Here is a 21354-nt window from a genome sequence, read left to right on the forward strand (position 1 = left end):
GAGTTGGTATACTATAATATGTAAGTTGCTAAAAAAAAAAAGTTCTAGAAGTCACCTCCCCAGTGGATTTTTGAAAAACTGGGTTATGAAGCATGATGTACATTCAGAAAAGTATACAATTTGTAAAGTATACAACTTGATGGTTTAATACAATTGAATACACCCACATAACCATCCCCAGATCAGAAAATGGAATATGACCAGCAACCCTAAAGTCCTGCTTAGGCCCTTCCCCCCAAAAGTAGCAACACCATGTTTGGATATTTTTATACAGCCAGACAAATTTATTGTATAGTTTAATTTATTTTTTTCTTTAGTTTTATCAGTCACTTAAGAACTTGGGCAAGGAACCTCTCTATACCTTGACTTTTAGGTTGGTATATTAGAGAAATTTCACAAAATCATTTTGAGGGGACTCAGGGAAGTCAAGCCTCTCAGGTGCTGTGTAATGGAAATTTGTTGTTATTGTTACTGTTAGTAAAGAAATGATTATATTGATACCTGCAGTTACTATATCAGGTCAAGATCAGTGAGGACCAATTTTTTTTTTTATATATTTTTGAATAATAATTCAAAGCATGATTTTTCTTTATAATGGAATAATAGTTTAATCATATTCAACAACTAGTCACTAAAAGTTACTTCATTAGATACTAAGGATATACCAGGAAAATAAGTTTAATTTTCCAGAAGCTCATTTTGTTAGAACAAGCATCAACAAACTTTAAAAAAAAAATTTTTTTTTTTTAAGTTTATTTATTTTGAGAGAGAGAGTGTGTGCGCTCAGGCAAGCAAGCACAAGCAGAGAAGGGGCAGAGAGAGAGAATTCCCAGCAGGCTCTGTGCGGACAGTGCAGAGCCCGACCTCACAAACCGTGAGGTTGTGACTTGAGCCGAAATCAAAAGTTGGATGTTCAACTGACTAAGCCACCCGGGTGCCCCAAGAAACTTTTTTTTTTTTTTTTTTTAATTTTTTTTTTCAATGTTTGTTTATTTTTGGGACAGAGAGAGACAGAGCATGAACGGGGGAGGGGCAGAGAGAGAGGGAGACACAGAATCGGAAACAGGCTCCAGGCTCTGAGCCATCAGCCCAGAGCCCGACGCGGGGCTCGAACTCACGGACCGTGAGATCGTGACCTAGCTGAAGTCGGACGCTTAACCGACTGCGCCACCCAGGCGCCCCCCCAAGAAACTTTTTAATGAAAGGCCAGATTGTTAATATTTTAGGGTTTGTGAGCCATATGGTCAGCTCTGTCATTGCACATGAAAGCAGCCATGGACAACACCTAAATGAATGAGCATGTGGCCGTGTTCCGATAAAACTTTGTATGCAGAACTGAAATTTGAATTTCGTGTAATTTTAATGTGTCATTAAATAATACTCCTCTTTCAATTTTTAAAAAAACTTCTAAAAATGAAAAGAATGTTCTTAGCACACAGGTCATAAAAATGAACCATGGGCCAAATTTGGCCAATTGGCTGTAATTTTCCAACCCCTATGTGAGAAAAAAGACACATAAGCTAGTAATTGTATAAGAGCATAATAAATACAAAAACTTCATATGATTGTGATGCAGTGGTGGCACAAAGCAGAATATTGATCACCTGGCTTGAGGGAGTAGGGAGGCCTTTACATTGAAGCTATTTATTTTATATAAACAGCTTGCTCTTTTTTTCTTTTTCTTGCATTAACATATGATAATGTAATTATAGAATAATCATATTGGAGAAGAAAATCAATCTTACCTAAGCAGTGCTCTCTTGAGTTTCTGGGCCTATTGAGCCAGTGATGTTGATTTTAAACTATACTATGGAGCCTAAGGTTACATGTGCACATATATACATTAGTATACATGTGCATGCACACATTACTAAAAACAACTGGATAGTGTGAGGTCCTATGCCTAAAGACACAGTGAATCCATAGGAATTAGAATAGTAAGGGATTGTTTAGCATTAACAGTATCAACTCTTCTAGAATGCGCCATGCTGAAACTTCACTACTGTTTGTTTGTTTTTTGTTTTGTTTGTTTTTGCCGGTTTGCTTGTTTTCCAAAAAATTTCCCTGTTTTATCACCATTCTTTGAGATAGATGGAGATTTTCATATTAATTCCAGAATAAAACTGGTTACACTTTTTATTAACTTACTAACTTTCATAACATCTTGTACATTTTCTTTTGTGGCATCCATCATGCTATTTTTTTAAATGTCTATTTAATTTTGATAGAGACAGAGTGTGAGCGGGAGAGAGGAGGGGAGACACACACACACACACACACACACACACACAATCTGAAGCAGGCTCCAGGCTCTGAGCTGTTAGCACAAAGTCCCGACACGGAGCTTGAACTCATGAGCCGTGAGATTGTGACCTGAGCTGAAGTTGAACACTTAACTGACTGAGCCACCCAGGCTCCCACATTGTGTTGTTTTTTAATGTCTATTTTCCCATTCTCAACTGTGAGCTCCATGGCAGCCTAGTTCATGTCTGCTTTGGTACTGCTGTTCATAGTAGGTGTTAAGTAAACTTTTTGGGGGGCATCAGTCAGTTAAGTGTCTCAGTCGGTTAAGCGTCTGACTGTTGGTGTCAGTTCAGGTCATGATTTCACAGTTCGTAGCATTGAGCCCTGCATCAGGTTCTGTGCTGGCAGCACAGAGCCTGCTTGGGATTCTTTCTCTCTCTGTCTCTCTCTGTCTCTCTCTCTTCCCCCACCCCTCCTCCCTGACTCTCTCGGCCCCTCCCTTTTTGTCTATCTCTCAAAATAAATAAACTTAAACTCAACTTTTGATGACTCATTGTATAAGAATTTAATAGTGATTCATTTATCAAAAGGATGACCTCTTCTGATAGTTCTGTGTACTGTGTTAGGACTGTACTGATTTCCAGTAGATTGAGAAGTAGTGCAAAACACAAAAACCGCCTTAAGTATTAAGGTTAAAATTGTATTGAACAGTTTTAAAAATTTTGATGTACATACGTATACACATTATAAAAGGAGTAATTAGTGGCTTTGAATTGATTGTTTCATTGTTTTGGGTAAATCTCTAGAATGGCTTTTTTCACATTTTTTACTTTTCAGTGGAAGTAGTGGAGGGAGTGGAAGTCGAGAAAACAGTGGAAGCAGCAGTATTGGCATTCCCATTGCCGTGCCTACACCTTCACCACCCACTATTGGACCAGGTATTTTTTTATTAATCTGTTTTAATATGTGGTAGTATTTATGAGCTTTATTATAAAGTCTGAAATAGTTTATTTTAGATAAAATTGCTTATTAAATTTATGTGATTGTTGCTAGAAGAAATGCTAACATTTAAAAATATTTTTAGGGAGACTTTCATGGAAACTTCAGGGTTTTCCTAGCTGTTTCTTACATACAGAGCTTATTAAATAGCTTTACTAAGTAGTGTTTTGGCTATTTTGCTTAGAAGTACTTGCCTTGGGCACTAGTAAAGAATGACATTTATTATTTCAAGAGCAGGAGTGTCTTTAATGTAAATTATATACCATTGAGTTTTGATGTTACCTTGTAGGTCAGTGCCTCACCTCTCGTGTTCGCTTGTTTTATGACTACTACATTTATGTATAATATTCCATGCCATGAATAAAATGCCATGAATATAAAATAGGATTAAAATAAGAAAAGTCCTTTTGCTCTTTAGATTATAGAAAAAATTTAAGAAATCATCGTAGAGCATTAAATTAATCCCTTGATTTTTTAGTAAATGAAAACTTCATAATGTTAAAAATATATATTTAAAAAGTAAGTATGATAATCAGAACTGTTAGGGAAAAATTCTTAGCTTCTCAAGGAGATTGCTGAAAAAGGAGAAAAAGCTACTTACAAAAACAGGCATATTTTATAGTTAATGCAAGTATGATCTCTGTGTCCTCTTTACCTAGTAAAATTCATATTCATTTAGGCATGCTTTACATGGGGGTGTCTCTTTGTTTTTTTTCCTTTCCACAACTTTGTGCTTTCTTGCTGTTTCAGAATGTTTAGTTCTCTTTCTTGTATTCTGACCTAAATTATAAACTATTTTATTAGAAAACATTTCTGTCCCTCCTCCTTGTGGAGCTCCACCAGTATCACCTCCTCCACCACTTCTCCCAGTGAACACAGTGATAGGTGAGATTGCGTAACCACTGCAGTGATGTACCTTACTTTGCACAATTCATAATAAACTCCTCTGTTAGACTGCTAGCTTTTATAGTTATTAGGTTGTAGGTGGTAACACAAAGGTTAAAGTGTTAAATCTAATTACACTAATTTCTTCTGGTGAAAGGCCTCTGAAGTTACACAGTTAAATGTAAAATCTTGTCCTCTGAAATGTACAATGTTTCTATGCTTAATTTTTAATGTGGTTTGTATTTCTTGTTTGGATTTTCTAAGGAAAATTATAGCAGTGATTGTTCAAAAAGATATTTTTAAATTAGTAATATAATATTTTTTTAAGTGAAACTTGATTTGGAACTCCCTGCTATATACAACAGTCAAAGAATTGGGGTGAGAATGAGTGATAGGAGAAACAAAAAATGGAGAAGAAAACGATATATGGTTATGGGGTGCTCTGAGGCTTTCCTGTGGATCGTAGTGTGAAAAACTCTGATATAGTTCAGTACTTTTGGCATCTGGGATGCCAAGAAATATATATTTTTTAATCGAATACATTTACATTGTTCGTAAATTAGAGGTGACTGGATTGAGCATATAAGGAATTCCAAATATAGGCACAGTATGAAGCCATTCAACTTAGAAATATACAGTAGCAATAATCTGAGTAGAAATGGGTAATGAAATGTTTCAAATGACAGTGGAGTTTCAGCTTGGGTAAAATGAAGCTGTCCTGCTACATCTTTTCAAAACCATGGTACTTGTACTCCAAGGAAAAGGGACAAAAGGAGGTAATAAAAAGAAGACCCTAATAATAAAAATGATCGTTAGAAAGTCCATGTGAGAAAAAATGCCCCCAGTGTAGGCAATAATGAGGAAAATGAAAGATAAAATCACGATGAGATACTATTTTATATTCACTAGATAGGTAGAAATATAGAAGTCTACTAGTTCTAAATGTTGATGAGGATGTGTAGTAACAGGAAAGGACATTGCTGGTGGGAGTTTATTAGAGTTTATTAGTTGATACACGCACTTTGGGAAGTAATTTGCTGTTACCTGGTCAAGTTGAATGGGTTTCTACCTTAGATTTAATAATTTCATTTCTAGATATTTACCCTAGAGTACTGGTTCTTAGAATATGGCTACAGGACCCCTGGGGGCTGCTAAGATCCTTTTATGGAGTGTTAAAAAAAATTTTTTTTTAATATTTATTGTTTTTGAGAGAGAGAGAGAGAGACAGAGCAAGCAGGGAAGGGGCACAGAGAGAGGGAGACACAGAATCGGAAGCAGGCTCCAGGCTCTGAGCTGTCAGCACAGAGCCTGATGCAGGGCTCGAACTCATAGACCACAAGATCATGACCTGAGCTGTAGTCGGCTGCCCAACTGACTGAGCCACCCAGGCGCCACTGGAGTTTTTGAGGTCAGAACTATATTCATAATAATACTAAGACCTATTTGCCTTTTTCATTTCTCATTCTGGTACCAGTATACAGTGGGAGTTTCCAGAGCCTCTGTGACTTACGATAAAATCATTGCTGTGACAGCTAACAGAATGGGTTTTTTGTATATTCATGTGTTTTTTTTTTTTTTAATTTTTTTTAACGTTTATTCATTTTTTGAGAGGCAGAGAGAGAGCACAAGCAGGGGTGGGCCAGAGAGAGAGGGAGACACAGAATCCAAAGCAGGCTCCAGGCTCTGAGCTGCCAGCACAGAGCCTGATGCGGGGCTCGAACTCCCGAACCGTGAGATCATGTCCTGAGCCCAAGTCAGACCCCCCCCAACTGACTGAACCACCCAGGTGCCCCAGTAATATTCGTGTGTTTTAATTCAGTTTTAATTTCTATTATAGTAATTACTGTAATTACTCTGTTGCTGTCACCCACCTCTGCAAAAACTTTTTGAGGTTCTCTATTTTTAAAGAGTGGACACTAAGATGATACAATTTACCACTGGCCTAGAACAGTGGCTTTCAGAGTGTGATCCCCAGACCAGCTGCATCATCATCACAGGGAAACTAGTTAGAAACGTAAATTCTCAGATCCCACTGTACACCTACTTACTCAGGAACTTTGAGGACTGGGCCCAGCAATCTGTATTATAAGAAGCCCTCAAGGTGAAATTCTCATCAGTGCTAAGTTTGAGAATCAGTGTTGTAGAGAAACTCAGGAAAAATATTTAGGCATGTTCATAGTAGTAGCATTAATATCAGCAAAAATCTGGATGCAACCCAAATGTTTAATAACAATAGAATGGGTAAATACATTGTGCAATGTTCACATGCAAATAAAGCAACAAAAATGGATGATACAATATTGATATACTTACCAACATGGACGAATCTTAAAAAAAGAATATCAAAGGAAAAAAAGCCAGCAGCATGCATAATTATTGCGTTATGAAAGCTTATAAATTATGACTTCTCTGTATATATCTGTGCTTTAAAAAAAGAAACTGTAAAGAAAGAATGTTTAATACCTTTTGGTTTTGGGATCTAGAAGGCTCAAACAGGAAGCTTTGGTGATACTGGTAATATTCTGTTTCTTTGGAGCTGAGTATCTTATTTTTCTTTAATTTACATATAAAAATATATTTATGTAAATTACAACCATTACATATAATTATATATATTAGTATACATATAAGTTATATTTTAATATATATTTTATTATGTATTATATATATTTAATGTATTATATTTTAATATATATTATATATATTAGTATATATAATTATGTATAAGTCAGAGAAATATAAAAATCATTTTACAGAGGTCTCTATTAAAAAGTTAAAGGTTTACTTCTTAGAGCTCTCTGGAAACCCTGGCTGTCCAAAATTAGTTATTCATGAGTTCTTTTGATTAGGGTATTATTTTTAAAATGTGTTTCTATTCAGAAGAGGACCATGTAGGTGATTCAAATATTTAGTTACTGCCTATGGCTTGGGAGCTCCAAAATGTTAAATATTACCATTTTTTAAAATGAACAACCTCTGCTGTATGGTTTTATGGTAATAACTTGTATGACTCTAGGAGAGGTTAATTACACAACTGAATGAAAATAAACTAGTTATACTTAGTCATGGTTAGATGTTTGGGTGGGGCAAAGAAGGCTAACATTAATCCTGAAGTTACCTTTGAAAAGTGTGGTTAACTTTAGAGGCTTTGAACTTTATTAACCTTTTAAATATTAAACTTTTGAAATGTTGGTAAAGATGACGTTGAATAAAATTAAGTATTGATAGTTTTTAGTCATTTTAGATATGTATGATAATAAAGAAGATTTGTTTTGGGTAAAGAATGGAAAAAGCCCTCCAAGTATGGAGAAAGGTAATGGATATTCTACATAAAACTGCTTTTGAAATTTTGAAATTGTAAAATTATTTTACAAAGTCTAAAATTATTTCCAGTTTCTCAGTGAAAGGGGAAGTATGTTATTCTTAAAAGTTTGGAGATACATAAGAAATCTGATTCTAGATATGAGTACTTTGAAACTAGAAATTTTGCTTCCCATAAAAATTCTATCATATGTTGTATTTGATAATAATTGCTAACACAATAAACATTCACTAAATATAGTACTAAAATATAGTAGCATAGGTAGAAAGTATGCTTACTTGTTTAAATTTTATAATTTAACCTGTGCTTCTGAAGATTTGGCAATGGAAAGGAAGAAGTTTACCAACTATTAATACATTCACATCTAAAAACCGATGCTTTTCATCTCAGATTATCTTCTGGTACTTTGTTGGAGAGACATAGTTTACATACAAAAGCTATATATTATTCTAAACTGATAAAGAAAAATTTATATATAATATTAGCAAACTACCATTTGGGATTCTGCCAAATTAAAAAGTTTAAGAATGTTACTTACTTACTTTTGCAGCTTTCCATACAGTATCTGTTTTTCCTTCTGTTTTTAACTTCAGAGGAGCTATTTGTGTTTTATCTTTACTTTTCTCTTAATTTTGTGCTGTGGGCTTTAAAAAGTAAATATTTCTTACTGTGAGTCCCCTTCCCTTTGTTCTGCCATTGGAGGTGACATACGTGCTCAAGTTCTTTGTTGGTTGCCTTTGACTAATGCTTTGCAGCAGCGCCGGGTTCAGCTCCTGGTTCCCAGTATGGCACAATGACCAGGCAGATTTCCCGACACAACTCGACCACCTCCTCGACATCTTCTGGTGGATACAGACGAGCTCCCTCTGTGACTGCTCAGTTTTCTGCTCAGCCTCATGTTAATGGAGGTCCACTTTATTCTCAGAATTCAAGTAAGCTTGTGCTTTGCAGGCATACAACAGTGGAGTTCCTTTTGAACAAAAGTATTTGAAGCTGATTTTCTTGCCAGTGATAGACAACAATTGAAACCAGGCTATTTCATGTTTATTTTTGCTTTAGGAAGTTGGTCCTTGAATTGTGCTATTTTAAGAATAATTGCTTATCATTTTCTCTCAAAAAATTCAGACTTAGTATATTTATGTACTAAAATTTAATTTTTATTACTATAAATAGAACTAGAAGAAAAAATACTGAAATTAGTTAAGCTGAATTTATTTTTATTGGCATGTTTGAGACCATTCAATAGCACTGAAAGTAAGAACATTGAAAAATTGTTCTTTAATATAATGAAATTGCTGGCTATCACTTTTAAGCTTGTTAACCTGTACTGAAATGAGTTCTGAACCATTGAAAGCATTTGTGATGCCTGCTTATTCGGTTTCTAATCACTGTAACAGTTGGGGTGGGGACTTTCTTCTGATTTCTTTCTCTTCACATCAAATTGCACATCTCAACACTAACTGCAATTTAAAGGCTTAAAGATATTTAAAGATTAGAAAATAGTTTTGGCATCGAAAGACAGGAAGTATGAATTGCTTAGGATAATCATTAATTTCAGTTTCATATTAAACTCACATTGAAAATCATTAATTTCGTTTCATATTAAAATGCTTAATTCAAAAAAAAAAATCTGAAATGAGCCTGTTGTCCAGTATTTATTATTGGCTTGAAGAGGTGAATACTGGGCATAGACTGGAACACACTTTCCCATGTGGCTTTTGTAACTGCTTTCTAGAGCTGCATGTTGTATTAGTAAAAAACACTGAATACTCCTTGTTTACCTAGGAAGGTGGTTTTAAGTTTATTTATAATGCATATTCTGAACATGTATTTTAAAGCAGAGCTAGAGGAAAGTTCTCTTACTTGTTCCCAGTGTAAATTTTAGAGTTAAAGATTGTATTATAGCAAGAAACTTCTAAGAATTGAAAAACACTTTAGCAGAAATGTCAAAATTCACAGATAATCCTCACGTTTATACAGTCCTTTTCCAGACTAAAATTTTCTTCCAGGCTACCAAGAAATTTTGCCAGCTAGAATTTTATCTCACATTTTCCTTGATTTCCGTTTGGTAATGAAAGGTAGCTAGAGTCTTAATATTCCCTGGATTATTGGATTATTAGCCTCAGTAGTTTCATGATCTTTTAAATTTTTTTTTATAATATGTTGTGTTTTTAGATCCCATCTTTATGTTCTTTTTTTTCTTTTCCTCACTTAGACATTTAGTTCATTCTGCAAATAGAATTTTTGGTGACACTTCACCTAATATATGTTTGTGCAGTTTTATTTTAACAGTGCTTGGTGGGTTACTTATTCTTAAATAAGACATTTTCGTTACTGAATGACTATATCTTTTTGAAACTATAAAGGAAATTTGGACTCGAATTTAAAAAATATGTCGAATTTAAAAAATAAATTATGTGTCAAAATAATTTTCCTTCAGTCTAGTTACTGTTGGTGTTGTAGTAATTGCAGTAGTAGTAGCAGTTGTTATAGTATTATTGGTACGTAAATGTTTTTAGTGTTTTGATGTGCATATTTCCCCTTCTGTCCCAAGTGTGGCGGTAACGACTAGTATCTTCCTAACATAGCTTTTCTTTTTCTCTACATACTAACCAGCATGTCTAGTTACTAAGGGTTGTTTCTAAACAATTTTTTTAGGTTTGTGGGAGGGTTTTTGTTTTTTAAATCAGAACTGTAATATTTTACTTCTTAACAAGCCTTCTATATACAAAGTATCAAAATCAATGAGGACCAATATCCTAGTGAATTGATGTGAATTTTAGCCATACAATGAATATTAATGAACTTACATTGCTTTGTTATTGTTGCTTTGAATACCTAACCTCTTTCAAATTTTTATGCTTACCAACAAAATTCTACGTTGTGTTAACTGAAACAACCTTTTGGTTACATGATCCTTGGGAATGAATAAATTGTTTTTCTCTGTCAATTTAGTGTCACATTTTGGTGACTGCCAGTAAATTGCATTTTGCAGTTCAGTCCTGTTGACTTTTCTGAGCAATCTTTGGCAATTACTGCCTAGTTAAAATGAGACAAAGTGGTAAACTTCTGAATGTTTACTTCTAGTTTGTTACAGTTTTTAATATATTTGCTGCCCACGTGAACATTTGATATCAATTTCCTACAAATTATGTCCTCTCCAGAAAACAGTTGGAATGATTACAGCTACTCAGTGATTTATTAGAAAGTACTTTAATGCAAATAATTGTATATTTTAACCTGTTGTGAGATCAGGTTCCCTATATAGGCTCAGAACAGTGATAAAATGAAGAAGGCCACTTTGAAATACTTATCCTATGAAACTCAATGAACAGTTAACATGGTATGTAGAGCACTGTTATTCCCTGGTAAATTTAGGAGTGATATCTTTGAAAATAAAATTGTCAGCTTAGAAAACAATAATGACCTTGTTTTACAAATAAGGGTTTTTCCTGGAGAACTATGTACAAATTTAGATACATAATAACTGGTTTTTAAAGGAAACCTGTGATTAATGTATTTATTTCCATATGGAAGAAACCGCTATTCCATAACGTACTTATTTGGGTTCTCATTTACAGCATTACCTTAAAGCTAGACATACATACCTGTTAGGTTACAGAGATAGGTAAAGACAGTATCCTGGAATTATTCCAGACAGTATTCCAGACAGTATCCTGGAAACCAACATCTGTATTTGCTGTTACTCATTTTTTTAAAGTCTTTCCTTAGAATTTGAAAATTCGTTGCATGAAAATGAATGTGATGGTAAATTTAAGTCCTTCCCCAAACAGTTTAATATTAGGATTAAATCAAATGTATTTTTTTTTTTAAACATAAAATTTAACCAGTGGGCTATAAACATAGTTCAGGTTTGCTGGTGGGAAGTGAACGTGAAGGTTCTGCAGGTTTTTGTTTTGTTTTTTGTTTGTTTTGTTTCATTTGCAAACTGTTCTTTGCATACTTATGTTTGTGGTCCTTGTAACTGACTTCTGCTTTTTGTTTGTTTCCTTTTCTTTCCTTTATCTGTTTTACTCCCCCATACTGTATTGTTGCTACCAGTTTCTGTTGCTCCACCCCCTCCCCCTATGCCTCAGTTGACTCCACAGATACCTCTCACAGGCTTCGTGGCCAGGGTGCAGGAAAACAGTAAGTTTGGAAAAACTGAGCTGTCAAAGAGTAGAGGCTGTCTCCTTATAGCATGCATGGCTGATGAGTCATCATTTCCTTTTATTGAGACGCTAATCTTACCTTGAAAATAGGTGCAGATACGTTTTTAAAACTGAAGAGCACGGTCTTCAGTTTTTTCTCTTGTATGCATGATTACTGACCCATATAAATTTCAAAACTTCAACTTTCTTATGTATTTACATGATCTAAAACTTGAAATCTGATCTTTGCAGATTCTTAAGGAAAGTGTAATCAAACAAAAATTCAAATTGTATGGAAACTGCCAGCTTCCAATAGCTATTAGGGGAATTAGAAAACATTTTTTTATTCTGTTGTCAACAAATTCATATATAGATAATTATAGTATGAGATTAAATTTATTACGCATTTGGGGCAGTTCCCCCTCCTTTAGTTACATAAAAATTTTAGAGAAAGCTTTGTATTATCAGATTTTTATACATAAATAATTTTGAATCTATATAACAATTTATTGTTAGCTTGAGAATGAATCTGCAAGAATAACTAATTTACATCCAAGTTATCCATCTAGGAGTGATAATCAGTGTTGAGCCCTCTTCATGATCTGGCCATATGCAGGCCCATGTCAATTTTTAGGTCTTTTCTCAGGAAGGTCAGGTTTACAATTTTTGGAAATTCTTTAGGATACATGAATTTAATTAGGATAGAGTAGTTTATATTGCTGCCTGATTACTTTGAGGTTCCAGAAGATATATAATCCTAGCTACACGATCAGAGTGCATGTTGACAAAATGAAAAAAACCACTGTTACTGAATTATACTATGCCGAAATAGCTGTTGAGATTAAGATGGTTAACTGGTCTAGTAGTGATTTACTTCACTTGGGAATCATCACCATGCAAATAAATTTTAGAATGATTTGAACAAATATGTAGCCCACATGACTGATCACCTCATCTTCCAGGAAAATACATTGTGGCAAATGCCATTGTTCAGCCTTTGCTGACCCTGTTGTGTAATCTCCATATTTCCTCCCTTCCTCTAGTCAAATAATTGTTTACTCAGTGTTATGTGCTAGACTCTGGGAACAGTTCAAATTTCGACCTTTAAGAAACATATAGGATTGAATGGGCTTTTCATAAAACATTGTGGTTCCAAAATGTTGAAATTTCTGAGTGTAAACCACCCTTATTCTTAACAGTTGTTCGAAAACTTCCATATGTTTAAACTTAAGTGAATCTTATTTTTAAAAAGAAGGGAATGAGGATAAATTGCTGGTCCTTAATGCTATAAGAGTTTAAAAACTTGAGCTGCCTTACAGCCAAAATTAGGAGGAAATATTTTAAAATAGCCATAATAAACATCCATTTAATGGAGCCAAAACATATTGACTAGCATTTTTGGTAATTCTTTTTTATAGAAATTCAGTATTAATGTACATAATTCTAGGTATGCATTTTTTTTTCCCTAAGGAGGACCATGGTACTTAACTATTTTATTTTAGTTCCTTTTCCCAAACTTATGAACTGGAATCAGTATTTTCCTTGGGCTGCAGAATGCCCAACTTTGTTTGGCATCTGTTTTCTTTGAAAGCATGTAAGGAGAATTATGAACTTTGTGTCAATATCTTACATGTTTTATGGAGTACAGATTTTCTGTGTTCTTTTTAATATGAAGTTTCCTGTGACACTAAAAATTGGTGATAATGAATGCATGTGGTAGTTAACCTGTTAAATGTGTTTCAGTTTAAGACATAAGCCCCTAAAAAAGTCAGCAGTGTCTTTACATCTGTATATGATTAACATCAGGAAGCATTTTTGAACTAATTATGCATGGTGCTAGACAAAGTATTATGCATAGAGAATTAGATTGACCAGACTTCTGCCCCTGTGTATATATAATTTGGAGATAAGCCAGTGTAGATTCACAGAGTTTGGATATGAAGACAATGGAGTGAAAACATTAAACTAGTAAGTTATATATAAGTCAAGAGTAAATGCAATTTAGGGACAGCAAATGTGTAATTTACACAGTAAGCCAAATTAAGGATATGAGCTATGGCTCTTTGATGTTAGGATGGGTTCATACTTTCTTCTCCTCTCAATAATATTAGAAAGCTTTGTGTAGAAAGTAAGGGCAAAAATAAAATGGAATCAAGCATTTGGTGGAAAAATAAATTATAGACCTGTTAGATAGCTATCAGAATGAGCATCACTGCACAGGATGTGTTTTCTAGTAAGTCTTTCTTGTACCATCAGGATAAAATAAAAATCACAGAATTGAAGAGATTATGGAAGTAGGGCTTTTATCCACAGATGTTTTAAATTTGGATCCCTTTGTTACATTCTCAGCACGTTACTCCAAATAGGGTAGAATAAACTTTAAAATCTGTATTAACAAGTAGATTATGACTGCTTTCTTTGATCACATAAATGGCCCCAGATATTGGCATTCGAGTTAGTATTTTAGTATTCTGTATTTTTCCTCTGCAGATATTATATAATTGTTATGTCAATTTGTGTCAAAGAATTTTTGTCTTTAGCTTTCAAAGAAATTTATGGATCAGAAATTTGAATTAAGAATTAGTTGTGTGTTTTGGCTTTGAACTCTTGGGAGCATTGTTACCTGGAATCATCATAGTTCAGAGAGCCTAGTTCTAGCCTGATACTTCCTCATCTCACTGTTGACACCCTTGATTATTTAAGTAACACACACATGTACCACACCCATCTACAGCTTGAGGTATGAGTCGTTTTTATTGTTTTGCACGATATAAGTTCATTTTTGTTTGTTTGTTTGTTTTTAATTATATCTTCCCGTAATACTTTATTAAAAGTATATTGTGGATGTATTCTGAGACAATTGGAACATTAGGATCTAGTCTTTCCCTCATCCCATGCTTAAGTTTTACCAGCAATAATGCAAGAATCTTAGCTCCTTTCTGCATTTAAAAAGTTGATTCTGAATACAAACATTTTTGAAAATACTCAACAAAATTTTGTATTAGCTTGGAATTATTTAATTTCTAATTTAATTTTCTCTTGTAAATAATAGAAAACCTACACATAGAAGCAGACCTGGTACCACAAACCTTTTTCTCGATTAAAACAGACAAAAATAAATATCCCACCCACTGGAGGCTTATTTCTGGGGAACTAAAAGATAACTAAAAGCCAAATCAGGGACCTGAATGTGCACAGTGAATGGTTATCAAACCATATATGAAATGGTATTCCTAACATTTACAGTAGCCTGAATGGGAAATGTGACATATGGCTTATTTACAAGGAGGTAGGCTAACTAAAGGGTAATGTTTGTTCCGATTTCAGTGTTGGAGTAAGGAAACTTTTTTACTCCTATAATTTTTATAAAAAGAGACATTGTTTCCTAACCTCCTTCCTAATACCTTTATTTTTAATTCATTTTATTATTGTTCATATTATTATTAAGAGTAGTAGAAGCTCTAACACACCAAGCTTTTATTTCTAATCACTGCATGTCTTATTATAGTGCATGCTGTATACAAATTAGAGCTTTCTTAAATTCTTCTTTTAACTTGAGTTTTCATTTACTCTAATTTCTGATTCAAATTAATTATCTGAATTCTTTCAGTTGCTGATAGTCCAACCCCACCACCGCCACCTCCCCCAGATGACATTCCTATGTTTGATGACTCTCCACCTCCGCCACCACCACCCCCAGTGGATTATGAGGATGAAGAGGCTGCAGTAGTTCAGTATAATGATCCATATGCAGATGGGGATCCTGCTTGGGCCCCCAAGAATTATATTGAGAAAGGTAAGGTACAGTCATCACTGAATTCAGGTGAAGGAAAATAACCTAATTATAGAATTTTTAGAGCTATAAAGAACATCTGATAGTCTGGTGTTTGCAGCCCTTTGAATAAGCATTTTTGAGAGAGAGAGAACCCAGGGGAGGGGAGAGAGAGGGGGAGACAGCAGATCTAAAATTGGCTCCATGCTGACAGCAGAGAGCCTGACATGGGGCTCAAACCCACGAACCTGCAGATCATGACCTGAGCCAGAAGTCAGGCACTTAACCAGCTGAGCCACCCGGGCACCCCAACCCTTTGAATAGCCTTATCCAGCTAAGATAATTTAGTCAAACCTTATTTTCTATACATTTCCATTATAAAGGGATGGTCTTTATTTTTCAAATTAAAAGTGTATTATGTTAGATGTGCTTTTTCAAATGACGTAGGCTGGAGATGAACTTGCCCATTTGCATTTTACAGATGAAACCAGTAAGGCACAAAATAGCAGTTAAATGACTTACTAAAGATACAGAATTAGTAAAGATTTAAAGCAAAATTTCTACTCTTACAATTAAAAGGGAAACCTTTAGAGTTCTGAAAAATGTTTACAATGTGGCTAATCAGTTTGATTGCCTTTGAAATATATTCCCTTCCATTGGCTTTACTCGATTAAATGCTTTAAGCATTTAAGTAGCTCTATAGCTCTTGAGACCTGCAGCATTCTCTTGTGCCCAAGTTTTGAATACATGGCTAAAAGGGAATTTGCTGTATTCCTTTTATATGTACGTGTGTGTATTTAAATTTTTTTAGTTGATACAAAGTTACATTAGTTTCAGGTTTACAGCACAGTGATTCAGCATCTCTGTAGGTTATACTATGCTCACTACAAGTGTAGCTACCATCTGTCTCTGTGCTGTGTGTACCTTTCTAAATATTTTTAAACAGGTACTCTACACACTGTTCAGGAAATCTCGAATATTCTACTTTATGTTTAGATTCTCTTGTACCTTCAAATAGAGATATGTTATGGTTATTATGAAGGTGATAAACTTAAATAGTCTTGAATTGTGTACCTGTAGTTCCTGGCTTGGAAAAGCAAATTTAACTTTAAATTGGGACTACTATGGAACTAATAAAAAGTTGATAAATTTGAAATATTATGGTTAATATTAATATTAATAATATTAATATATTTGGCAATAGAGCAGAATTTAAAAAATGTCTTTGCAGATTAAAATAATGGTCTTATATTAGTGGTCATCACACATGTTCTGTAAAACACCATATAATAAATACATATTTTTAAAGTTTATGTATATATTTTGAAAGGGAGAGGGAGAATCCTAAGCAGGCTCCACACTGCCAGTGCAGAGCCTGATGCAGGGCTTGAACTCAAAAGCTATGAGATCATGACCTGACCTGAGCCAAAATCAAGAGTTGGATGCTGCTTAACTGACTGAACCACCCAGGTGCCCCAAAAATATTTTTAACTTAAAAAAAAAAAACAAAAAACTGGAGGTATAATTACGCAACAGCATTCTGTTAGTTCCAGGTATACAATGTAATGATTTGATATTTGTCTTGCAAATGAAATATTTTTAAGTTTGCCAACTCTAGTCTGTTTTGTTACAACTAGTAAGCCCCACTGTTGTAGCACAAAAGCAGCCATAGATGCTACATAGTGAGTGGATATGTCTGTCCATGTTCCAATAAAACTTTATTTATTTTTTATGTTTTATTTATTTTTGAGAGAGGGTGGTTGGGGAGAGGAAGAGTTGGGGGGAGGGGAGTTGGGGGGAAGGTGGGGGGGGGCACAGGATCTGAGGTGGGCTCTGTGCTGACAGCAGTGAGCCCAGTGTGGGGCTCAAACTTCTGAACTGTGAGATCATGACCTGAGCCAAAGTCAGATGCTTAACTGAGCCACCCAGGTGCCCCCAATAAAACTTTATTTACAGAAAAGGTAGTGGCTTGGATTTGGCCATGAGCCATTGTTTGCTGACCCATAGTCTAAATCAGAGAGTTGAGATTTAGTAGGATTGTATTTAAAGCCTTTTTTTTTTTTAAGTTTATAATTTTGAGAGAGCACACACATGAGCAGAGAAGGGACAGAGAGAGAGGGAGAGAGAATCCTAAGCAGGCTTCATGCTGTCAGCATGGACCCCGATGTGGAGCTCAGTCCCATGAACCACGAGGTCATGACCTGAGCCGAAATCAAGAGTTGGGTGCTTAACTGACTGAGCCACCCAGGCACCCCTCTATTTAAAGTCTTTTTAAATAGTTACTTTTATAATGAATAAGGCCTGGTTTAATAGGATTTTAGTTGAATGTATTGATAGTATGTTATGACTGTTTAGAATCTAAAAGCCAAATTCTTAGGGTACATTAGCTGAACTTTAACCTACTGTGTGCCATTCTTATCATATCCATTTATATTATGCTAGCATTATGTTCAGTTTTGAGTGTCACACTTTAAGATCCTGCAGACAGGAATGCCTTCAAGAGGAGAATATTCAGGAGGCAAAATATCTGGGAAGTGTACCTATAGCGTGAAACAGTTGAAAGCAGTATTTCTAAGTTGAGGAAAGGGTGGCAGAGGAACTAGATAGCTGTCTTCAAATTTTTGTCATGTAGGATTAGAGTATTAGACTTTGAGTTTCAAAAAAATCTGACAGTACATACAGAAGAAGGGGGAGTTTAGCTATTTATATGAATCAGATTCTGGAGAGTGGAATGGACATTGAATTTTCATGATAAAATTCTTAGTAGTAAGCCTTATTATATGAGAGTATAGGCATTGGAAGGAGGGGAGGTTGGCTGTGATCAGGATTGATTTACAAAAGGACTTGGAAAATAGAAACAATTAATTTGATTCAGTACTCTTATCAGCTGTTTGTCTAAGTGGAACTAAAAATTCTGAATAACTTTGAGGATATGAGGCTTTTGTCACGATCAGTTCAAAAGTCATCTGCACTACACAAACTAACCCATTTTTACTCTCAGTACAGAGAAATTAGTGTTACCAACGCTAATAAATAATAAATAATTGACACATTAGTAAGTATTACGTTGGCTATTTAAAATATTACAGTGTTTTCCTTACTAATGGTTTTCTAGTAATCACTCATTTTCTTGAGTGGTTATTTAGCCAAAAACAATACCAGGATAATAATTTATTCTGTATGTTGGATAGGTTGGTGAGCTTGTAATCACAGTACTGATCTGCTGCAGGATTAAAATGGAGACAAATGGACTTGTTGAGTTTACTTAATACAGTTTTGTAAAGGGAAAAAAAAGGTTGCCTGTTTTAATTTAGTAAATGGTGCTATGGATCAGTGCTTCAGGTCTGTTCTTTATTATAATTCACTAATTTAGAATAATTATGAGGAGAAGCTATCTTTCTTAGGGGAAAAGTGAGTTCCAGAATATCTTAAGTATCTTAAGAACTGTTTTAAGAAAAAGATAACATGAGGTAATCAATGAAAATATGACATACCATTTCACATACACTAGAAAATTGCATGTAATTTCAGAACTATCAGGCTATAAAGGCAGAATGAAGGAACAATAAAATTCATAAACCAGTTGTTTGGAAAACTTGTGATTTTTTTTGGTGACTGTCCTTTCCATAGTACTGTTAAAAAGGAAATGAATATTTGAACTTAAAATAATCAAATACCACAGAATTGCAAACAGTTCTCAAAGTCTTTTTTTTAATTTTTTTTATTTTTTAACGTTTATTCATTTTTGAGAGAGTGCAAGTGGGGGAGGGACAGAGAGAGAGGGAGACACAGAATCTGAAGCAGGCTCCAGGCTCTGGGCGTCAGCGCAGAGCCCCATGTGGGACTCGAACCCATAGATCGCGAGATTGTGACCTGAGCTGAAGTCGGCCGCTTAACTGAGTGAGCCACCCAGGCGCCCCTACAGTTCTCTAAGTCTTAATTAATGGGTCTTTTCTCACCTATTTACCACTTAAACAACAACAAAAAAACCCCCATCCTGTTGGGGCACCTGGGTGGCTCAGATGATTAAGCGTCTGACTTCGGCCCAAGTCATGATCTCGTGGTTTGTGGGTTTGAACCCCACATTGGGCTCTGCTGACAGCTCAGAGCCTGGAGCCAGTTTCAGGTTCTGTCTCCCTCTCACTCTACCCCCCGCTCATACTCAGTCTCTGAAAAATAAATAAACTTAAAAAAAAAAAAAAAAAGTTAAAAACCCTGTTGACCTTTAAAATGTGTAAGTTGTTTTTTCTTTCTTTTTTTTAAATCTAGGGCTAGCCCCGTAAATTACATGTATATTTTCTGTGGGTGAGTAGGATGAGATTTACCTCCCAGGAGATGTGTATTTTCAAATTAGATAGCTTGGGTTGTTACCTGATTTACTGATTGACTCTGTAGCTTTGCCCAGTACTTTGGGGAAATGTTGCTTTGCGGTGGCTGGCACTTAGTAGATATTTGTACAAATGAAACATCCAATACTAAAATAGGAAGATCTTTCCTGGATGGATTGGTTGAAACTATTGATTTCTAGCTAGTCAAATTGTCAGTTTTATCCTAAGACCAAGCCAGTGATTTAGGCACTGACTTACCTGTATTTATTAATGTAAGAATTCACAATTTTCATACAAATGGTTGGTTTTTGCTATGCTATAGGTTTAGTTGGCATTACATTTTAAAATTCAGTTAATGCTGGAAATGGTGCACTTACATGGTATTTCAACTCTTTTTTCCATAGTTGTGGCAATATATGATTATACGAAAGACAAGGATGATGAGCTATCATTTATGGAGGGTGCAATCATTTATGTAATAAAGAAGAATGACGATGGCTGGTATGAAGGAGTCTGCAATCGAGTGACTGGTCTGTTTCCTGGGAACTATGTTGAATCAATCATGCACTATGCTGATTAAATTTTTTGCTTTTAAAGTAGGTTCTTATTATTCAGTCATACTGTGGGACTATTATGGTTAACAGAATTGTCTTAAAATGTTTTCAAACGTGCCCATATTTTCAGGACATGCTGTTTTATTGGTATAATTGAATGTCTACCTGTAAGCATAAGTCTTTGAGGCAGTTTGTGTATTGCTAAACAGCAATTAATACAGGAGGCTGTCCATACCTGATTATGCTTATGTACTTACTTACACAGTTAACTTTATGACCAGCCTAAGTATTCTGGGGGTGTGGGGTAGAATATTTAACAAATCATGATTCAGACTGTACCATTACATGTTTCCGTGCAGCATGGTTACTAACGCTATGTCAGACTAATATTAAAATCAGAAAACTTCAATCCTGGTGCTGGTCATACTTTTTGTTTAGACTTTCTCATTCTTGAAATATATTTGTTTAAAGCATGCATACAAATTTATGTATTGAAATATACTTAAAAAATCCAAGATGCTTCCAATTTGTGTAACATTTACTTGGAGTACTCGTACTTAGGTCTCTTGAAACGAATTGAGTCTCTAAGGTCTCCATGTGAAACAAAACAAAGGGTTATCTGTAATGTTGTAATTTGTACCTAAGTTTTTTAATGAGTGAATTTGCATTATAAATTTTTTCCATTCATAAATAAGTGAACCAAAGGTTTTTGTCCTTTCCTTCACTGGTTTGCTTTTAAAATGAATAAATAAATAAATAAAGTATACTGATTTATTGCAGAATTATGGTTCTATTTTCTCAATATAGTAACTGAAAAAAAAAAAAATACTAGCCTTATCTCAACCTGTCCCAACGGCAGTGATGGATTTTTGCAGATTTAAAATCTGAGATGGGTATTTACAAGTCAATCTACTGAATTCCTTTTCTAACGTAATTTTTTCAAAGCTAAGAAAATGTGTCAAAGTGTGCACATTCTGTTAAGTCAAATTCTTAGGGACTGCTCTTATGTCCTTGTTTTCCAGTGGGCTGTTGTATAGTGGTTCAATAAAAGGAAACTGTAAGTCTCGTTTACGTATTGTTTTTGTAGAAGTGGGTGCAA

The 21354-nt window shown here is 34.7% G+C and overlaps 1 protein-coding gene across 16 annotated transcripts in view; it reads left to right on the forward strand.

Moving 5' to 3' along the window:
- ABI1 (abl interactor 1) overlaps positions 1 to 21037 on the forward strand; it is a 145279-nt gene extending 124242 nt beyond the window's left edge. For 3 of the 16 annotated variants that reach the window (XM_086714708.1, XM_025930161.2, XM_086714705.1), the window contains 6 exons: positions 3082 to 3182; positions 4048 to 4128; positions 8206 to 8382; positions 11513 to 11599; positions 15212 to 15397; positions 20106 to 21037. In XM_086714708.1, coding sequence (XP_086570834.1) covers positions 3082 to 3182; positions 4048 to 4128; positions 8206 to 8382; positions 11513 to 11599; positions 15212 to 15397; positions 20106 to 20281 — 808 coding nt within the window. In that variant the 3' untranslated portion in view covers positions 20282 to 21037. The remainder of the gene's footprint in view (positions 1 to 3081; positions 3183 to 4047; positions 4129 to 8205; positions 8383 to 11512; positions 11600 to 15211; positions 15398 to 20105) is intronic. The other 13 variants (XM_025930166.2, XM_086714707.1, XM_025930165.2 and 10 more) reach the window with 8 other exon arrangements.
- The last annotated feature ends 317 nt before the right edge of the window (positions 21038 to 21354 follow it).

The sequence above is a fragment of the Puma concolor genome, chromosome B4 (assembly GCF_028749965.1).
Source record: "Puma concolor isolate L17-30 chromosome B4, mPumCon1.1.hap2, whole genome shotgun sequence".
Taxonomy (NCBI): Eukaryota; Metazoa; Chordata; class Mammalia; order Carnivora; family Felidae; genus Puma; species Puma concolor.